Source organism: Engraulis encrasicolus, chromosome 3 (assembly GCF_034702125.1).
Source record: "Engraulis encrasicolus isolate BLACKSEA-1 chromosome 3, IST_EnEncr_1.0, whole genome shotgun sequence".
NCBI classification, from domain to species: domain Eukaryota; kingdom Metazoa; phylum Chordata; class Actinopteri; order Clupeiformes; family Engraulidae; genus Engraulis; species Engraulis encrasicolus.
In genome coordinates, this window is record NC_085859.1 from 9490951 (window position 1) to 9508200 (window position 17250).

At 43.6% G+C, this 17250-nt stretch overlaps 2 protein-coding genes across 2 annotated transcripts in view; both read right to left on the minus strand.

Moving 5' to 3' along the window:
* Positions 1 to 73: 73 nt before the first annotated feature.
* On the minus strand, positions 74 to 7415 carry LOC134446524 (tripartite motif-containing protein 29-like). Its single transcript, XM_063195888.1, has 5 exons — positions 7158 to 7415; positions 2207 to 2428; positions 544 to 712; positions 403 to 426; positions 74 to 84 (listed from the first exon to the last, which is right to left on the minus strand). Exons 1-5 carry the CDS (start codon positions 7413 to 7415, stop codon positions 74 to 76), a joined length of 684 nt encoding a protein of 227 aa, XP_063051958.1.
* A 4548-nt stretch (positions 7416 to 11963) lies between these two features.
* Positions 11964 to 17250, minus strand: part of LOC134445672 (tripartite motif-containing protein 16-like) — a 245965-nt gene continuing 240678 nt past the window's right edge. Inside the window, exons 6-7 of the mRNA XM_063194708.1 lie at positions 13796 to 13852; positions 11964 to 13168 (exon numbers count right to left, since the gene is read on the minus strand). Of these exons, the coding sequence (XP_063050778.1) occupies positions 12648 to 13168; positions 13796 to 13852 (578 nt within the window). The 3' untranslated portion in view covers positions 11964 to 12647. The remainder of the gene's footprint in view (positions 13169 to 13795; positions 13853 to 17250) is intronic.

Sequence of the window (17250 nt, forward strand, 5' to 3'; positions counted from 1 at the left end):
ACACATACACCCACACGACACAGACCCACACGCTTTATGCCTTAACACACTCCTACAAGAAAGAACATAATAACTAGTTCACACCTGCCACCGCACACACACACACGGACACACACACACAGACACAGACACACAGACACACACACAAACACACACACACAAACACACACACACACACACACACAATGCCTTAACATGCTCCTACAGTACAAGGTAGGACACAACAACTAGCCTATCACACATGCCCCCCCACCACACACACACACACACACACACACACACACACACACACACACACACACACACACACACACACACACACACACACACACACACACACACACACACACACACACACACACACACACACACACACACACACACACACACACAAAGACTCACATGTTATGATCTGTGCCTTAGTTGCTGTTTTGAGACAAAGAAAAACATTGTTGTGAGTCACGAGCAATGCTCAGCTGTTAAATAGGCATGTTGAATGTGATAACATGTTGAAGGTTTTTGTCAATGTCATGTCTGCCCAACCTAATGCAGATATCTTGACTTTTTCCTGCTTGAAGACTGACTCTAATTTCTCCTTCAGCTGCATCTTCAGTGCAGACACAGATTCCTTCAGGGGCTCAAAGAAGTGGCTTTGTCTGAAGGTCCTTCTGGCCACAGCACTGTATTGATCACCAGCGATGGATCCCATGTTCTGCAAAGAAACCATTGGTTGAATGGCAGGTGACAAATAAGTAGACATTGCTCACAAGACATTACACACATAGGCTACTTACATATAAAATAACCATATATATCTCACTGTTACATACATTTTGCCAAGGCATATCTCTCTCACTCTCTCTCTCTGCACTCGGCTCTGATCCTCCTCAATTTTAAGCACTGCCTCTGACACAATCGGCCATGCGGTGCCTAAGTCTCCATCCCTTCCGGTCGCCTCATGGGGCCTGGGAAGTTAAACTAATTCACTTGGCACTAATGGGCTGATCAAACCTTTTCCGATCTACCTTGCTTTTCCCCCGAGATCAGGGTTTCCCAAACTTTACCACGTCGAGGCCCCCTATATCCTGGCAGAATCCAGCCAAGGCCCCCTTACATGGGTCGTGGCACAGTTTTTTCTGTGGTCCCTCTTTCACAACCATCAGCTTGGTCTGTGAGGGATGTATAAAACAACATTGATAATAGTCATACTGTTGAAAGATGCAATAAAACTATCCTACAGTTCTTAACTAATTGGAATAGTGTTTAGATTATGTTTTTATGTGTTAGTTATTGAATTTTTCAATTATTTATTTTGGTTTGCTATACTTTTTCAGCACACCTGCCGCGGCCCCCCTAGCAACATCTTACGTTCATCTTTGTGAATGTAATTTCTGATGTCGTAACAACCCATGAACAGCGCCCCCACTTTTCCATCATTTCTAAATCAGCACTTAATTATTTACAATAATCACTTGTGTCCGGATGTGTGACGCAGCGCGCTAAGCCCCCCACATTTGGGCTTCCATGGGGGACCCCGGTTTGAGTCCGGCCGGGGTCATTTCCCGGCCCTGCCCCATCTATCTCTCCCAATTGTTTCCTGTCTACTCTCATACTGTCCTGTAATAATAAAGCCCAAAAAGCCCCAAAAAATAAAATAAAAAATCACTTGTGTCCACCCCGAGTAGGCCTATTCTTCACCTTTTCACATACCTAGATGCTATGTACAGTATGCAGTACGGCAAATAACACAATATTTGACCTCTGTATTTGAAAATATCTGATTTCCACCCTGCAAGTAGTTGAGATGGTAACTCAGTGACAAAGTTGAAATTTTGTGTTAAAATGAGATGTCAAAATTGCCTTTTATTTACTTTCTTTGTGAGCAGAAAGGAGATTGAAATGCTCCCACATCGCATTTTGTCATGACCACTTCATGTTTCAACTCGTACTCCTGTCAGTCTTGTTGGTGATTAATTACAACTAATTTTATTTATTCAATAAACGGCTTACTCTGTAATTAATTGTTAGTACCGGTATATTAAGTTTTAACATCCCTACTGCTTACAGTGTTCAAAGCCTAAAATGGTCTTGTTATATCTCTTTCTATACTGAAGCTAGACTTAAGGTCAAAGTTGTAATAAAGCAGTTTTATCCTTCAACTGATTAACCCAACAACTATTTTGAAAAGTATCAAGGTGTTGTCTACCTTGAGGAAGTAGATGGGATCCTGTGTCAGAGAAAGCTTCTTCATCTCAGCATCAGTCCTCTTCAACACAGCAATCTCCTGCTCCAGTTGCTTCAGGAGTCCTTCAGTACGACTCACCTCAGCCTTCTCCTGAGCTCTGATCAGCTTATTCAGCTCAAAGCACATGCTCTCTATGGAGCAGACAATCTCAGTAAACATCTTCTCACTCTCCTCCACTGCTGTCTGTGCACCAGACTGATAGGACACACACACCCACACACCCACACCCACACCCACACACACACACACACACACACAGATCAGGAGCAGTGAATAGATTCGTGTTTGTTTTAATTGAGACCAAATCATGGATAGCAATGTGAGTCTGTAGTGTCCAAGCTAGTGAATGATCATAGCGTGCAGAGGCAGTTTGAACAACAACAACAACACTGGGTCAATGACATGGCCCCATCCAGAGCCTGCCGTACTCTGTTGGTCATGTGATTCTAGACTAAACTTTTGATGTTATTTACACCACATAACGAGAAACCTGCTGCAGATTGTACAAAGCGGATTCCAAAATAGTTGGGACACTTGGTATTTTGTGAATAAAATCAAAATGCTGGCATTTTCAAAACATTCAATATGTTAATAAGGTAGAGCATTGTGTATAGACAACATATCAGTTGTTAAAGCCAAGCAGAATGGTTGTTTTGGGGTAATTATGTGATCACTTAAAATTTCACCCTTGCAACAAATTCCAAAAAAGTTGGGACAGGGCCAATACAATGCTTTTTATGTTGGGTAAGAATAAACACAACACAAGGGAGGAGACTTATCATTTAAATACTTTGACTGATGGCATGATTTTATCCAAAAAAATAGATATTTTCATATGCGAGACATGATTTCAGCAGCTCAACTGATAGGTGTGTTCTTCGACTTGTTTACCTTCTTGTTATGCTTAATATGTGGCATATCTTGACTGCAAGAAAAAAAATTTGTCACCTGTTTACTCTTATGATGGAACCACACTGTTGGAACATAGTAGAGATTGAATTTGCCATCATTATGGGGCAATATCTAAAGGCTGTGCTCCAAAATATAATGCCTTGGTAGCTATGTATGCTGTTTAAAGTCTGAATATATCATTCAGCCCTCATTTTAATGCTCTACATGAGTAAGAAGACCATAACCAAGGAATTTCTGCACCACTTTACCATCATATATGCTGTCTTTCAGACTGACCACTAAATCAAGCTGAAGTGTTCATTTTCTTCATAACCTGGAGGGTGCATGACTCCATTATTTAAAAAAGAATGAAATATTTTCCATTCTGTAATCTAAGGACAGTTTCACATGTCTCCTAGGTCCATATAGAATGAGCTTTGCCACTTGCAACACTGTTTAATGTCTGCATCATGTGCCTTAATCAAGTGTTGTGTTTATGGTCATATTTTCAACAGCTGTCATTGTTGGAGTGTCATAGTTTGCTTATTGACGATGGGTATGTCATGATCTCATAGCTCGTGCAATGATTTTACAGAACTCCACATTACAGAAATAGGCATTATATGCCTGCAATTTGATCATTCAATCTTTCTGTGTAATAGATCAGTAATTAGTCCCTCAAAATCTTTGCTACTGAGTGCCACAGCCTCTCTGTCATGGTATTTTATTTGTGCATTCATGTTGGCAGTCAATATAGTTCCTTTCAAAATATTCCTCCTTGTGTTATTTTTAGAATTATCCAACTATTACAACATTTTTTGGCCCTGTCCCAACTTTTTTGAGATTTGTTGCATGGGTCGAATTTTAAATAACCACATAATTCCCTCAAAACAATGCTTTTGCCTCATTTTAACTCTTCATATGTTGACCTTGGACCATTGTGTATCTTATGCATGGATTGAATGTTTTGAAAATGCCAGCATTTTGATTTTATTCACAAAATACCAAGTGTCCCAACTTTTTTGGAATCCGCTTTGTATTCTCCTCTGGTCAGTTCTCACCTTGAGAGTCTCCACAGCCTTCCTCAGCTCCTGCAGCTCCTTCTCCTTCAACTGGAGTATCTGCTGGCATCTCCTCTGGCTCTGCCCCAACCCCTCCTGCAACATCAGCAATCAAATCAACAGATTATGAATTGACTGTTAATGACAAATCATCATAAACTAAGATGTTCTATGAGGGTTGTCAACACGGCACACAACACAGTTTTCACACAGCAACTGATATTGTGAAATGATTTAACTCATTTCAGCTGTAAAACACAGCCGTTCATGTAACACAGACATGGCCGTAGTTACATTTGAGGTTACCGAGGTCCGGACCTCGCTCATTTCGTCCGAGATTTTTTTTTTTTTAACGCCAAATATGCCCAAATGAATCAAACACACAAAACTCAAAACCTCTGTGAAACGTGCTTTGCAAATAGTGATTAGTGGTCTATGAGTTCTATTTTGCCTTTGTGTTCTGTTTGTGCAAGTGATTCATTAATAGAGAGATAGCAGCCTACACAGTAACGCACCATCAGGAACGTGGCCATTAAGCCTGCCCACGCTGCGCTTGGGCGCTTGAGACGTATCCTATAAAGCCAAGCGTTTTAAAACAGTGGCCCAATAGGTGGATGTCTTTCACAACTTTGTGAAACCGTTTTAACTGAGTCATTATTTGAAAGAACCAGCCATTGGGTTCTACTTGTAAATCGGAAGGTCTGTAATAAGCGACAGAAAAGGACATAAAAGGAAGTCACCAGAGCGTCTTCAGATGTGGATTTTTACCTGCTTATTTGGTCAAGTGACAAGATTAACGTTTCGAGTTGTCACGACTTCTTCAGAGTCAATCACAGTAAAATGTCCTCATCTGAAGATGTTCTGGTGTCCTCTGTTTGCACTACTAGGCTTATATTTTTTCCCATGCAATGAACAAGCGCGCCTTGCGCGCGAGTGGTGCGAGTCGTGGAAGAGAACGCAATTCAGACATCAAACAAGCTTGCTTGAGACACAGGTCGCCAACATGGATGCACAGTTTTAAAACAGTAGCATAGGCATATGCATAAGGAGTTATGAGTAGGCTATCGTCTTTGACAACGTTGGCATTTGATAACTAAGTCACTATCTGTCATAAGCCGTCATTTGGTTTTAGATAGGCTAGTGGAAAAAAAGACCGACTGACGCCATCAGCTGCATAAAATAACCAATAAACATTCAAACTTAAGCTCAGCTAAAAGCAGGCTGTCAGATCAAAATAATTTGATTGTAAATTGGAGGGGTTATTATTGCCTGTGTTGATAGACTTTCGTCTTTCGCTTTTGCGTGTACAGAAACACTACTAAAAAAAAAATAATAGGCCTAATAACAAGCGTGCAGGCGATGCGAGGAAAAGAATGTTCAGCTGACAAGACGTTAGTTTTACATAGGCATATAACAGGCAGCAGGCTCCACAACAACCACGCCACAGTCCTAACTTGTTGCCTATGTCAACTTCAAGAAATCATTTGGTAAGTGAAAATAGGCTACTGTTTTTTTTTGTTTTTGCTGTACTGCCGTTAAAATAGTAGCCTATCCAAATGAAGAAACATATTCGTGTAGCTCGTGGGACTGTCTACCGACTTCAACGGATATTTTGACTCATTTGGCCACTTTGTCATTAGCCTATGCCCATAGCCTACTTTAAGATGGTAGATTAATAATCATATTGACTTTATTGTATTAGGTCAGTGTTTCTCAACTTTTTTTATGCGAGGCACCCCTTGAATTCATTAAAAAATGAAGGCACCCCAAACTAACAAGCCGTAACAGGGCATCGCATCCGATAGTAGACTAACACATTTGGAGACATCACACAACCTAGGCTAGCCTATGTTTGAAGTTGCAGCTTTCTGCGACCTAATATTGTGCGTAAATGGCAGATGAAAGATTCCAGACTAAGTAGGCTATTCATTTTTAAATTCAGACAAATATGTATTATAGCCTGACATCATTTATTTATCAGCCACGTTTCCGTGGCACCCCAGGGTGCAGCACCCTGGTTGAGAAACACTGGATTAGGCTATGGGTTTAAATTGGAGGGACCTTTAGATATGAATGTGTTTAAAGTTTCATGTTAATTTTGATATACCCATTCCACAGAAAACGAGCCACAGAGAACAGGGCAAACATGTCCAAGAGATTAAAACAAAACACCATGGATGCATATAAATATATGTATTATACATAAACATCTAGGCCTATAAAAATGTACTTTTTTAAAAAATATATTTTTAAAAAGCGCGCGCGCATTTTGGACCTCGGTTAACCCAACTTGCTGGCTACGGCCATGTAACACAAAGTAATTTTAGTGTGAAATACATTTAACATGAATCAAGCTGGCACATGTAATGACAAAACAAACTATGACAAATCAGGCAACACTGAAGTTGGCTTGTCATTGTTTTGAAAAAATACATTGGAGATTTATTTTGGTAAACTGTAATTCACCTCTTCAGTGAGACACAATCACTAACACAGTTATGTTGGTAGAAGGCATTACCTGTGCATAAACTATACAACTGAATACTAAATACACTACACTTGAACAACATATCTGGGCAAGAGAGGGCAATCATGTTCTGTGTGCCTCAGTGTGTGAATATTCAATGACAGCAGCCCAACCGGTTTTTCCACATTGCTTTTTTACATACGCACCCATCCACCTTTCATTCATAGCTAGGGTAAGGTGTTACAATACGGTGAATGTCCACTGAGACACATGAAACACAGGGTAGGGTGTGGCAAAGTAGATTTCAACAAACTGTGTTTCTGGAAAATGAAAAATGAAAATGAAACCGAAAATATTGATGTAAGCCTTCGTGTCTTACCTTTTTATGACTCATCTCTGACGTAGCCGTGACTGTGTCATGGCCTTTATGACCATCCACCATACAAAGATAACAGACACAACTCTGGTCAGTGCGACAGAATATTTCAAAAACCTTCTTATGACGGGAGCAGATCCTCTCCTGCAGCTGGCCTGTGGTGTCGATCACGGTGTGGTTTTTGCCGACTAGTTCGTTGTGAGTTTTTAAATGAGTGTCACAGTACGACAGCAGACACTCCAGACAGGACTTAACAGCTTTGAGTTTTCTACCTGTACAGACGTCGCATGCCACATCTCCAGGTCCAGCATAACAATGATCAGGAGCAGCCGCTTGGATTCTGGTCTTCCTGAACTCCTCCACCATCTCAGCCATTAGACGGTTTTTGTTGAGAACAGGCCTGCAGTTAAAGTTGTGCTTGCAGAGGGGACAGGTATATTTTCTTTTCCATTCCTCCTGATCCCAGCAACCATTAATGCACCTCATACAGAAATTATGTCCACAGGAAATAGTCACTGGATCCCTCAACAGGTCCAGACAGACTGGACAAGTGAAAGACTTCTCCTGAGAAAACACTGACGCCATTATTCACCAACAAGTGCACGCCTTTTCCCAACAAGTGCACACTGAGAAGCAGCAGCAGAATGACAGCAGAGTGACGGCTTACTTCCTCACAACACTAAGGAGGAGCCCAGGCAGGGTGGGGTTAAGGGTGGGGCCAATCAGAATGGTTCTTGCCATCAGGGGGGAGGGCGGTAGAAACAGGTACCAGCTGTCAATCAGGTGATAGTGGCGTGGCCCAGTGCAAGATGTATGAAACATTTGCAACACTTTTCTTAAACAGAAATGGGGTGGGCTGATCACACTGTTGTGTTCACTAGTCACTAGCCCAGTGTTTCTCAACCTTTTTTAGGCGAGGCACCCTTTCAATTCATGAAAAGTTTCAAGGCACCCCAAACCAACAAGCCGTAACATGGCATCCATTCCGCACAAGCTTAGAAAAGCAAAACATTTTGAGACGTCAAACGACCTACGTTCGAAGTTGCAGCTGACTGGGGCGACCTATATTTACTTTATTGTGCGTAAATGGCAGATGAAAGATTCCACTGACTAGCATTAACTTATCAATTTAGACAAATATGTATTATATTACATAATTTATTTATCAGCCACGTTTCCGCGGCACCCCTGAGGGGGCCCCGCGGCGCCCCAGGGTGCCCCGGCACCCCTGTTGAGAAACACTGCACTAGCCCACATATGACAGCTGAGAGGGAGATTCTCTGTGCTGGGAAAATATAATCACGATTGGAGGATTGGTCCAGCACGCCTACTAAATGGTAGCAAATATACCGGAAGTCCTCTTGAAGAACATTTTGCTGCATTGGCTACAGTTACATGATTTTTTTAAATCCGAATTAATTATTCAGATTTAAATAGATCGGATTCAAAGTTATTTTGAGATGTGTACCTGTATACATGGCACTTTCACTTAAATCTGAATTAAAGTCTGGGGAAAAGAAAGCATTGCGATTGGACTGAGGACGCACGTGCTGAGCGAGCCAAATAAAGCGTGGGGGGATGGTCGCCAAACCTCCAGGACCTTCATGTACTGTAGGCCTACTACCGGGAGAGGTGGTCATCTTCTGCCCTAAAATATTTCCCTCAGCCAGGCTCAAAGCTTAGGACAATGGCCCTATGGTCTGGGTCTTTCAAAATGCTAACGTTAGCTTACCCGCCTAGCTTAGAAAAACGAGTGGTCAAAGGGTAATGTGGAGTAACTTTGTTGTGCTACATCAGTTTGTGGTGCATTTTTACATCAAAATATGGAATCCACAACATTTATAGTCACTTAGGGACTTTAAATTAAGCAAAACTTCCATGTAGGAAATTGACCGGAAGTCCGCCATTTTTTTCTCACAGAAGCAAAGAACATTAGGTCCTACGCCATTGTGTGGCCAACAAGCATGCGTGGAACAATCAGAATGGTTGTTAAAGTGGAATAAAAGGTTACATGACGGAGGAAATGGTTTAATCGGAATTAAAAGAGGAATAAACCACCCACTTTAGTTGGATTTAAATTTAATTCCGAATAAACTTAATTCCGGTTCGGTAAGTGTTTAGCTGATGTTTTTAAAGTGGAATTAAGTTTTAATCAGATTTTTTTAAAAGTTAGTTAAATCGGATTTAAATGTCTCATGTAAACATAGCCATTGTGACACCAAGCAAGTTCATGTATTAGGACACTGGACACCATAATGTTGCAGCAGTTGGTTAAATACGTCCTGCAGTGCAGATTTCAGTAGTTGCAGCAGTTGGAGCAGCTGGACACGTCCTGCAGTGCAAGTTGCAGCAGTGAACATGTGGTCTGCAGTGCAAGTTGCAGCAGTTGGACATGTGCTGTCAGTTTAAGTTGCAGCAGTTGCAAACATCCTGCAGTGACAGTTGCAGGGTGGGATATGTGCTGTCTGCAGTGCAAGCTGCAGCAGTTAATTGAATACGTCCTGCAGTGCAAATTGGAGCAGCTGGACACGTCCTGCAGTGCAAGTTGCAGCAGTTGCAAACATCCTGCAGTGCAAGTTGCAGCAGTTGGACATGTGCTGTCAGTTTAAGTTGCAGCAGTTGGACATGTGCTGTCAGTTCAAGTTGCTTCACCGGTCGTTTCCTGCAGTCTCCAGACGTGACCTCACAGGTAGCCAGTGAAATCGAAAGTGAAGTGAAAGCCCAACTGGGACAGTCCGACTCTGTCATTGTGACATACCACTCCACAGTACACAAGTGCATGATGCACACAATGACCCCCAATGGCGTGTGAAAGGGAGCAGTGTGGTGTGAGGTACCATGCTGGGGGTACCTCAGTCATGCAGGGGGATGGGGGAAAGCACTGGTTAATTACTCCCCCCACCAACCTGGCGGCAATGTGTGGGCTACAAGATTGACGCCCTAACCACTTACACATGACTGACTGACATACTATAAGGCATACGATCACCAATGTTATTATCTCACCAACATGCAGTGATTCTTAACCATAGCACACAAATCAATTGTTTAAAGGGACACTGTGTGAGATGTTCAGTTGTTTATTTCCAGAATTCATGCTGCCCATTCAGTAATGTTACCTTTTTCATGAATACTTACCACCATAATCAAATTCTAAGTATTCATTATGACTGGAAAAATTGCACTTTTCTTACATGAAAAGGGGGATCTTCTCCATGGTCCATTTTGAATTTCCAAAAATAGCCATTTTTAGCTGCAAAAATGATTCTACTTGGACCATACTAGAAAATATTTGTTTATTACTCAGTAAACTTCCATGTAAATATCAAATTTGGCAATAGGCAGCCCAGTTTCAATGAGCAGCATAGTTGCAGTACCTTTTTTCATTTCCTGCACAGTGTCCCTTTAAAGCACTTCATGAAGACTTTTAATCCCACATCCCCGTCATGATACCTATCCTGCCCGTCACATTTCTGTTCCTGGAAATGGCCCTTCAGTGATGCCATATTACTCTCCAACATGCAGTGGTCCACAACCATAGTATTCAATTCATTTCTTTCAAACACTTCCCAATGTTTTAATGTGACATCCCCCTTCAACAATGTGACCTCCATAAAACTTGCCCATCACATTTCTGTTCCTTGTTAATGGTCCCTCGGTGATGCCGTATTACCCCATGACATGGTAGTTAACAGGAAGACTCGTCATAAATCGTTCCAGATAGAGACCGGCAAGATGGCGGTGGACACGCAGGTTGGTGTGTCGCTGGTGTCCAACATGGGACTCTGTTGTACTGTCTCTTCAATTCTAAATAATAATGTGAATTCCATGGTCCATTGTCATTGTCACGGCACCACAATAGCTGAAAGTGTCACTACATGGGATGGGACTACATGTAACCACATGGTATTCTGAATATGAGCTGGGGCTACTTGTAATCACATGGTGGTCCTCATATGAGCTGGGGCTACTTGTATGTAATCACATGGTGGTCCTCATATGAGCTGGGGCTACTTGTATGTAATCACATGGTCCTCATATGAGCTGGGGCTACTTGTGAGGTTATAAATGTTGCCAGAGTTTCCTCCAGCCAGAGCCGGTTTTACTAATAAGCAGACTAGGCAGTTGCCAAGGGCCCCACCAAATTTGCCCATTGTAGGGGGGGGCCCAGCAGTCAGCCCTGCCATGGTAGACGAGTCAGTGACATTTCAACAGTAGCACACAACAGGGCGGTGCAACAACAGCCAGTGCTACTATTGGATTAATGTTTGTTTGTTTGTTTGTTTGTTTTAGGTGGACTATCTAAGAATAATATTAATTGCAGAATTTCAACCACCAATTAATAATTAATGTATGGTCATTAAATGTTGTTACTCCACCTGACCTGACGTCTGAGCCCAAAATTTCCAATTCACCCAAATACCAGTAAAACTACTAATAAGCAATCTAGGCAGTTGCCAAGGGCCCCACCAAATGTACCCATTGTAGGGAACCCCAGCAGTCAGCCCTGCCATGGTAAATACCAGTGACAGTAATTCATGAGGGCCCCATGTCTATATTTTGCCTAGGGCCCCAAATGGGTAGAGCCACTGCTGCCCCCTGCACTTTATAGTTGAGGCTGCCACCTCCACAACAAACACCTTCCACCTCCAAGAGGTCCCCTGAAAAGATACAGGCTTTGTGCTATTGTGGATGTAATTTCTGAAGTTGGATTACCCAGTAGGTTCGTAGTGCGCACATCAAGCTTTCGAGCTAGTCGAGCTAGTCGCTCTTCAGAGAATGATGAAGAGCGATTAGCTCGAAAGTGCTCACTTGGGGGGAAAAAAAAAAAAGCAACAGGGGAGCAGTGTGCGGACATTCATCTTTATTTTTAAAGTTGGATTACCAAAATAATGTAATGCCATTAGTTTTCTGGGATTTTCACATTAAATTTTATTATGAGTCTGCACAACATAAACAGCATTTACAATGATGATTAGGCCTCTTAATCCCATGTCTAATGACACATGCTACCCCCTCACGACTATTAGTCCCCACCACCACCTTGACTAATAAAATCTTCTGTGGGAAACACTGCTATGCCTGTACTTTTTAACACTCGACAAACTCTATACTACACACACTGGTCTCCCACTGTTCACACTTCCAGTTACAGCAGTCAGTAGAGACTTCTCTCCAACAGCACAATGTAAATTACCAAGAGAGATACTCAGATAACCTAAACAAAATCAGAGCCCACAATGTCGACAAAGCTTCTTATTCTGCCTATGGGATTCTCAGATGAGATGTGCTCAACATCAACTAAGTGCAAAGTGTAGTTGAGTGTTTTCAACGTTATGCACAGTTCTCCTGCCATTAATGAACAATAACTTCATTATGCAAATGCACATCAATCATTGAGAATTACAACAGTACAACAGCATCCCACCATTCCCTTATCATAGGAAATGCAACTGCAACTCTTAACAAATCACAAACACAAACTCACAAATAAAGACTGTGTGTGTGTGTGTGTGTCTCTGAATGTGAGTGTATGTGTCTTCGCGTGTATGTGTACGTGCATGTGTTTGTGGTTGGGTATGCATGTGTGACCTACAGGAGCAGAATTCAGAACAGCTTCACTGATGACCCACCATATAACCTAAATCCTGGGTAGAGTGTGTGTGTGAATGTGGTATTGACTCTGTGCAGGAGGGTCATTGTGTCTCCCCTGATGCTGTAGAAGGCCAGAGTTCCTGCCCTGTGATCCACATACACTCCTATTCTGGAGCTGGCCACTAGAGGGAGTTTAGTCTGTTTATTATTGTGCCAGAAAGAGGAGCTGGAGCTGCTGAGGTGCAGGCTCCAGGACTGATCATTATATCCAAACCCACACTCAAGACCAGATCCTTTCCTGCTGATGCCTTTATAGGACACTGCTATACTAACCCACCCACTCCACTCAACCTCCCAGTAGCAGCGTGCAGACACACCCTCTCTACACAGCACCTGAGGCCACACATCAAATCTGTCTGGATGATCAGGATATGACTGAGGGTCCTCATCTCTCCACTCCACCCTCCTGTTCCCCTCAGACAGATGGAGGCGTGTGTGTGCTGTGTTTGGATCCAGAGTGAAGTGACAGGAATCTGATGGAGGAGAAGGCAGGACGTAAAGAGGTGAGGTCCTAATGCTTGTTCTGTGTGTGTGTGTGTGTGTGTGTGTGTGTGTGTGTGTGTGTGTGTGTGTGTGTGTGTGTGTGTGTGTGTGTGTGTGTGTGTGTGTGTGTGTGTGTGTGTGTGTGTGTGTGCAAGTACACCATGTGTATATGTGTGTGTGTTGTCAAATGTACAATGTGTGCGTGTGTGTGTGTGTGTGTGTGTGTGTGTGTGTGTGTGTGTGGACAAGTGTACAATGTGTGTGTGTGTTGGCAAGTGTACAATGTGTGTGTGTTGGCAAGTGTACAGTGTGTGTGTGTGTGTGTGTGTGTGTGTGTGTGTGTGTGTGTGTGTGTGTGTGTGTGTGTGTGTGTGTGTGTGTGTGTGTGTGTGTGTGTGTGTGTGTGTGTGTGTGTTGGCAAGTGTACACTGTGTGTCTGTGTGTCAGTGTGTGTGTGCGTTGACAAGTTTACAATGTGTGTGTGTTGGCAAGTGTACAATGTGTGTGTGCGTGTGTGTGTGTGTGTGTGTGTGTTGGCAAGTGTACAATGTGTGTGTGCGTGTGTGTGTGTGTGTGTGTGTGTGTGTGTGTGTGTGCGTGCGCACGTGTGTACTCACACTGTAAGAAGTCCTCTCTGGTCACTGGTTCACCAATAAGATCCTGGCCATCAGACACTGAAACAGAACATCACATTGGTCTAAATAAGTGCCTGATCACCATAATATGCTCCACAAGCAGAGATCATATGATAAAGTGACACTTTGAGTTTCCAGCGTACAGTGAGTGCGTTTATATGCAGTTCAGTATCCTATAGGAGGCCTATCCCGGTTATGATCATATTCGGGATAAGGTGTTTATATGAACTCAGAGCATTATATCCCGGTCTACATTCTTTGCCGTTATAGAATTCTCTTCAAATGCATGTAGCCTGGATACCAGCAACAACGTTCTATGGGAAGCCCCTGCTTTCGGGATAAGGTGTTTACATGCATCAGTATCCCGACTTCTGTCGGAATACTCCACCTAGCATATTCCAATTTCTCAGTATCCCGAATAAGGGCTTATTCGGGATACTGAAGTCAGGAAAAGGTATTCATATGCTCTAACGTAAATTCGGGATACTTAATATCCCGATCATGTTCGGGATACTGAACTTCATGTCACAGCACTTAATGATAAAAGTGTTTTCCAGCTTCGGAAACCTTACAGGGCACTACAACCTGTGAAATAGACAAGTTAAGATGGGGGTGCACTCTGTAGGTCCCTTTGTAGAGTGTGGATACTGCATGTGTCAGGGCACCTTTGCTCTCCAATAATTCACCTGAAAATATCAGACATGTTTCCCAATATCATATGTGCTACCTTGTTAGCCACTAGAGTGGTCAGTAGTTACAGTACCTTTGCTGTGGAATAGTTCACCTATAGGAAGCAGGGCTGCCCATCTAACCCCCTGATACCACTAGTTGGCCCATACAGTAGCTATGACTGCTGTCTGAGTTCACTGAGTTACCAGACAGCTGTACATCCATTCTCCTCCAGCCCTGTCCATGCTCACACACGCACGCACGCATTCATGCACGCACACACACAGACACACAGACACACACACACACACACACACACACACACACACACACACACACACACACACACACAACCAGTCTCCTCCACCCCCTCTCCCTGCACACACACCGTTGCAACCATTATCAGGCTCTTCTCTGAACAGTAATCTGGCAGGTGGAGATGGGCAGCCTAGCAGCCTAGTGGAGATGGACAGCCTAGCAGCCTGATGGAGATGGACAGCCTGGTGGAGATGGGCAGCCTGGTGGAGATGGACAGCCTAGCAGCCTGGTGGAGATGGACAGCCTAGCAGCCTGGTGGAGATGGACAGCCTAGCAGCCTGGTGGAGATGGACAGCCTAGCAGCCTGGTGGAGATGGACAGCCTGGTGGAGATGGGCAGCCTAGCAGCCTGGTAGAGATGGACAGCCTAGCAGCCTGGTGGAGATGGACAGCCTAGCAGCCTGGTGGAGATGGACAGTCTGGTGGAGATGGACAGCCAGGTGGAGATGGGCAGCCTAGCAGCCTGGTAGAGATGGACAGCCTAGCAGCCTGATGAAAATGGACAGCAGCCTGGTGGAGATGGACAGCCTAGCAGCCTGGTGGAGATGGACAGCCTGGTGGAGATGGACAGCCTAGCAGCCTGGTGGAGATGGGCAGACTGGTGGAGATGGACAGCCTAGCAGCCTGGTGGAGATGGACAGCCTGGTGGAGATGGACAGCCTGGTGTAGCCTGGTGGAGATGACAGCCTGGTGCAGGCTAGTGCAACCTACAGCATCATAGTGTTTTATACCTCTGCACAAACTCTCCTTGATGTCACCTATGCCCCACCACTACCACTACCACTGCACAATATACTGATACAGTAATGACTTACTAGTTGGTGGAATGGCCTCCTTGCTGCTTGTTCTTCTGACTGGGAGTTCAACATCAGTATCTGCAGACCAACACAGAGGGTAGAGGTCTGGACTGAGGCATGAATACACACTCATCTGGACATGGATACATGTAACCCTAAATACTTTAACCCCCCCTGCATGGACTGCATGGATCATCAGCCATAGACACCATGTTCTGCACAGAGACAATTAGGATATGTGTGTCGCTATCAATTCCAATCCCTCATTGAAGTGGCTATAGTTACCAACAATACAGCTTTTTTACAGTGGATTATTTAACTTTCATTTCAACCCCTGGAAAGGCGTGGGAGATGCACGTCGACCTGGACAGGCAACTCAGCTTCCCATGTGAGATTGTGCAGTCAGCCCTAGGGTCAGACATTGTGATGTGGTATGCGGCTGTCAAACGGGTTCTTATTATAGAGTTGACTCTTCCTTGACAAGAAGGAATACTATTAGCACATGCTGAGTTCAGTAATTCATCAGATTTAAAGTGGCTCAAGTACACCAAGCTGGCAACAGCACGCAGAGAAGCAGCATCCATACACCCAGTGGAGGTTGGGTGCAGGGGCTTCATCTGCAGGTCGGCAATCCAGCTTCTACGTGCTGTTGGAACAACGGGGACACGACTACAGCGAACAATCAAGGAGCTAGTACAGTGATACTCACTATTTTTTCCTCAAGAGCCACATTAGGAGAAAAAAATCAGGAGGAGAGCCGCATGGAGCGCGCACGCCCCCCCTACCTTTCAGGGCAATTCTTTTTTTTGGGGGGGCTTACATCATGATAGTGTTGGCCTCATTATACATGGTTGTAGTATTATTTATGCAAATGATTATTATTAGTAGTAGTATTAATTATTAAATTATTAGTAGGCCTATGATTACATTTTTGAATTATTAATTAATTACACTATGTCAGCAATTGCTGTCAGGCCTCCTAGCTCACTTTTCACTTTTAAGCACTAAAAGACACCTCTACTGAGGGGCACTTTTACATCAAAGAGCAATAGGACAGTTCAGTTTAACCTGGCGCTGACATGGCCAATACATGCAACCAGAGTCAAAATCCAACACAAAAACAGAGGGACGAGTCCAGTTTTTGTTGTTTCTCTCTCTCTCTGGTGCTGTCAGCCAGCATATTTTTGATGGCTGATGGATAGACCTCCGGATCGTCATTCACAATGTAACGAGGACGGAATTAACAGATTGGCTCAAGAGTTATTGAGCTTGTGAAGGATGGTTGCCTGATGGTCTTGTTAACTTATTATTTATAAAAATGCGACGTCGCCGACAGCACTGAGTTCTATCAGTCAGCTGTCAATCAATGCCGTGCGGAGAGAGAGAGAGAGAGAGAAAGCGAGATAGAGAGAAAGTTTAAGTTTCCAACTTGCAGCATTCCAACGCGACTCCACGTGCTTTATTCGCGCTCTGCTTGCCTTCATTGCCCGTTTGACAGCGCCAGGTTAAACTGAAAATGAACAGCGATTTGGGAGATGGTCACCAAGCAATCTGCGCGAGAGAGTTACACCAGGCGCGAAAATGAACAGCGATTTGCGATGTGGTCACCAACAATGCAATCTGCGCGAGAGTTACACCAGAGACGTTCTTAATG

Bases quoted from the DNA above. Each gene is read 5' to 3' on its own strand.
- LOC134446524 (XM_063195888.1), bottom strand. From the start codon at position 7,415: ATGGCTGAGATGGTGGAGGAGTTCAGGAAGACCAGAATCCAAGCGGCT. The intron at 713-2,206 runs GTAGACAACACC...GTTTCTTTGCAG, and splicing joins ATCCCATCTACTTCCTCAAG to AACATGGGATCCATCGCTGG. The intron at 427-543 runs GTTGGGCAGACA...GTCTCAAAACAG, and splicing joins AGTCAAGATATCTGCATTAG to CAACTAAGGCACAGATCATA.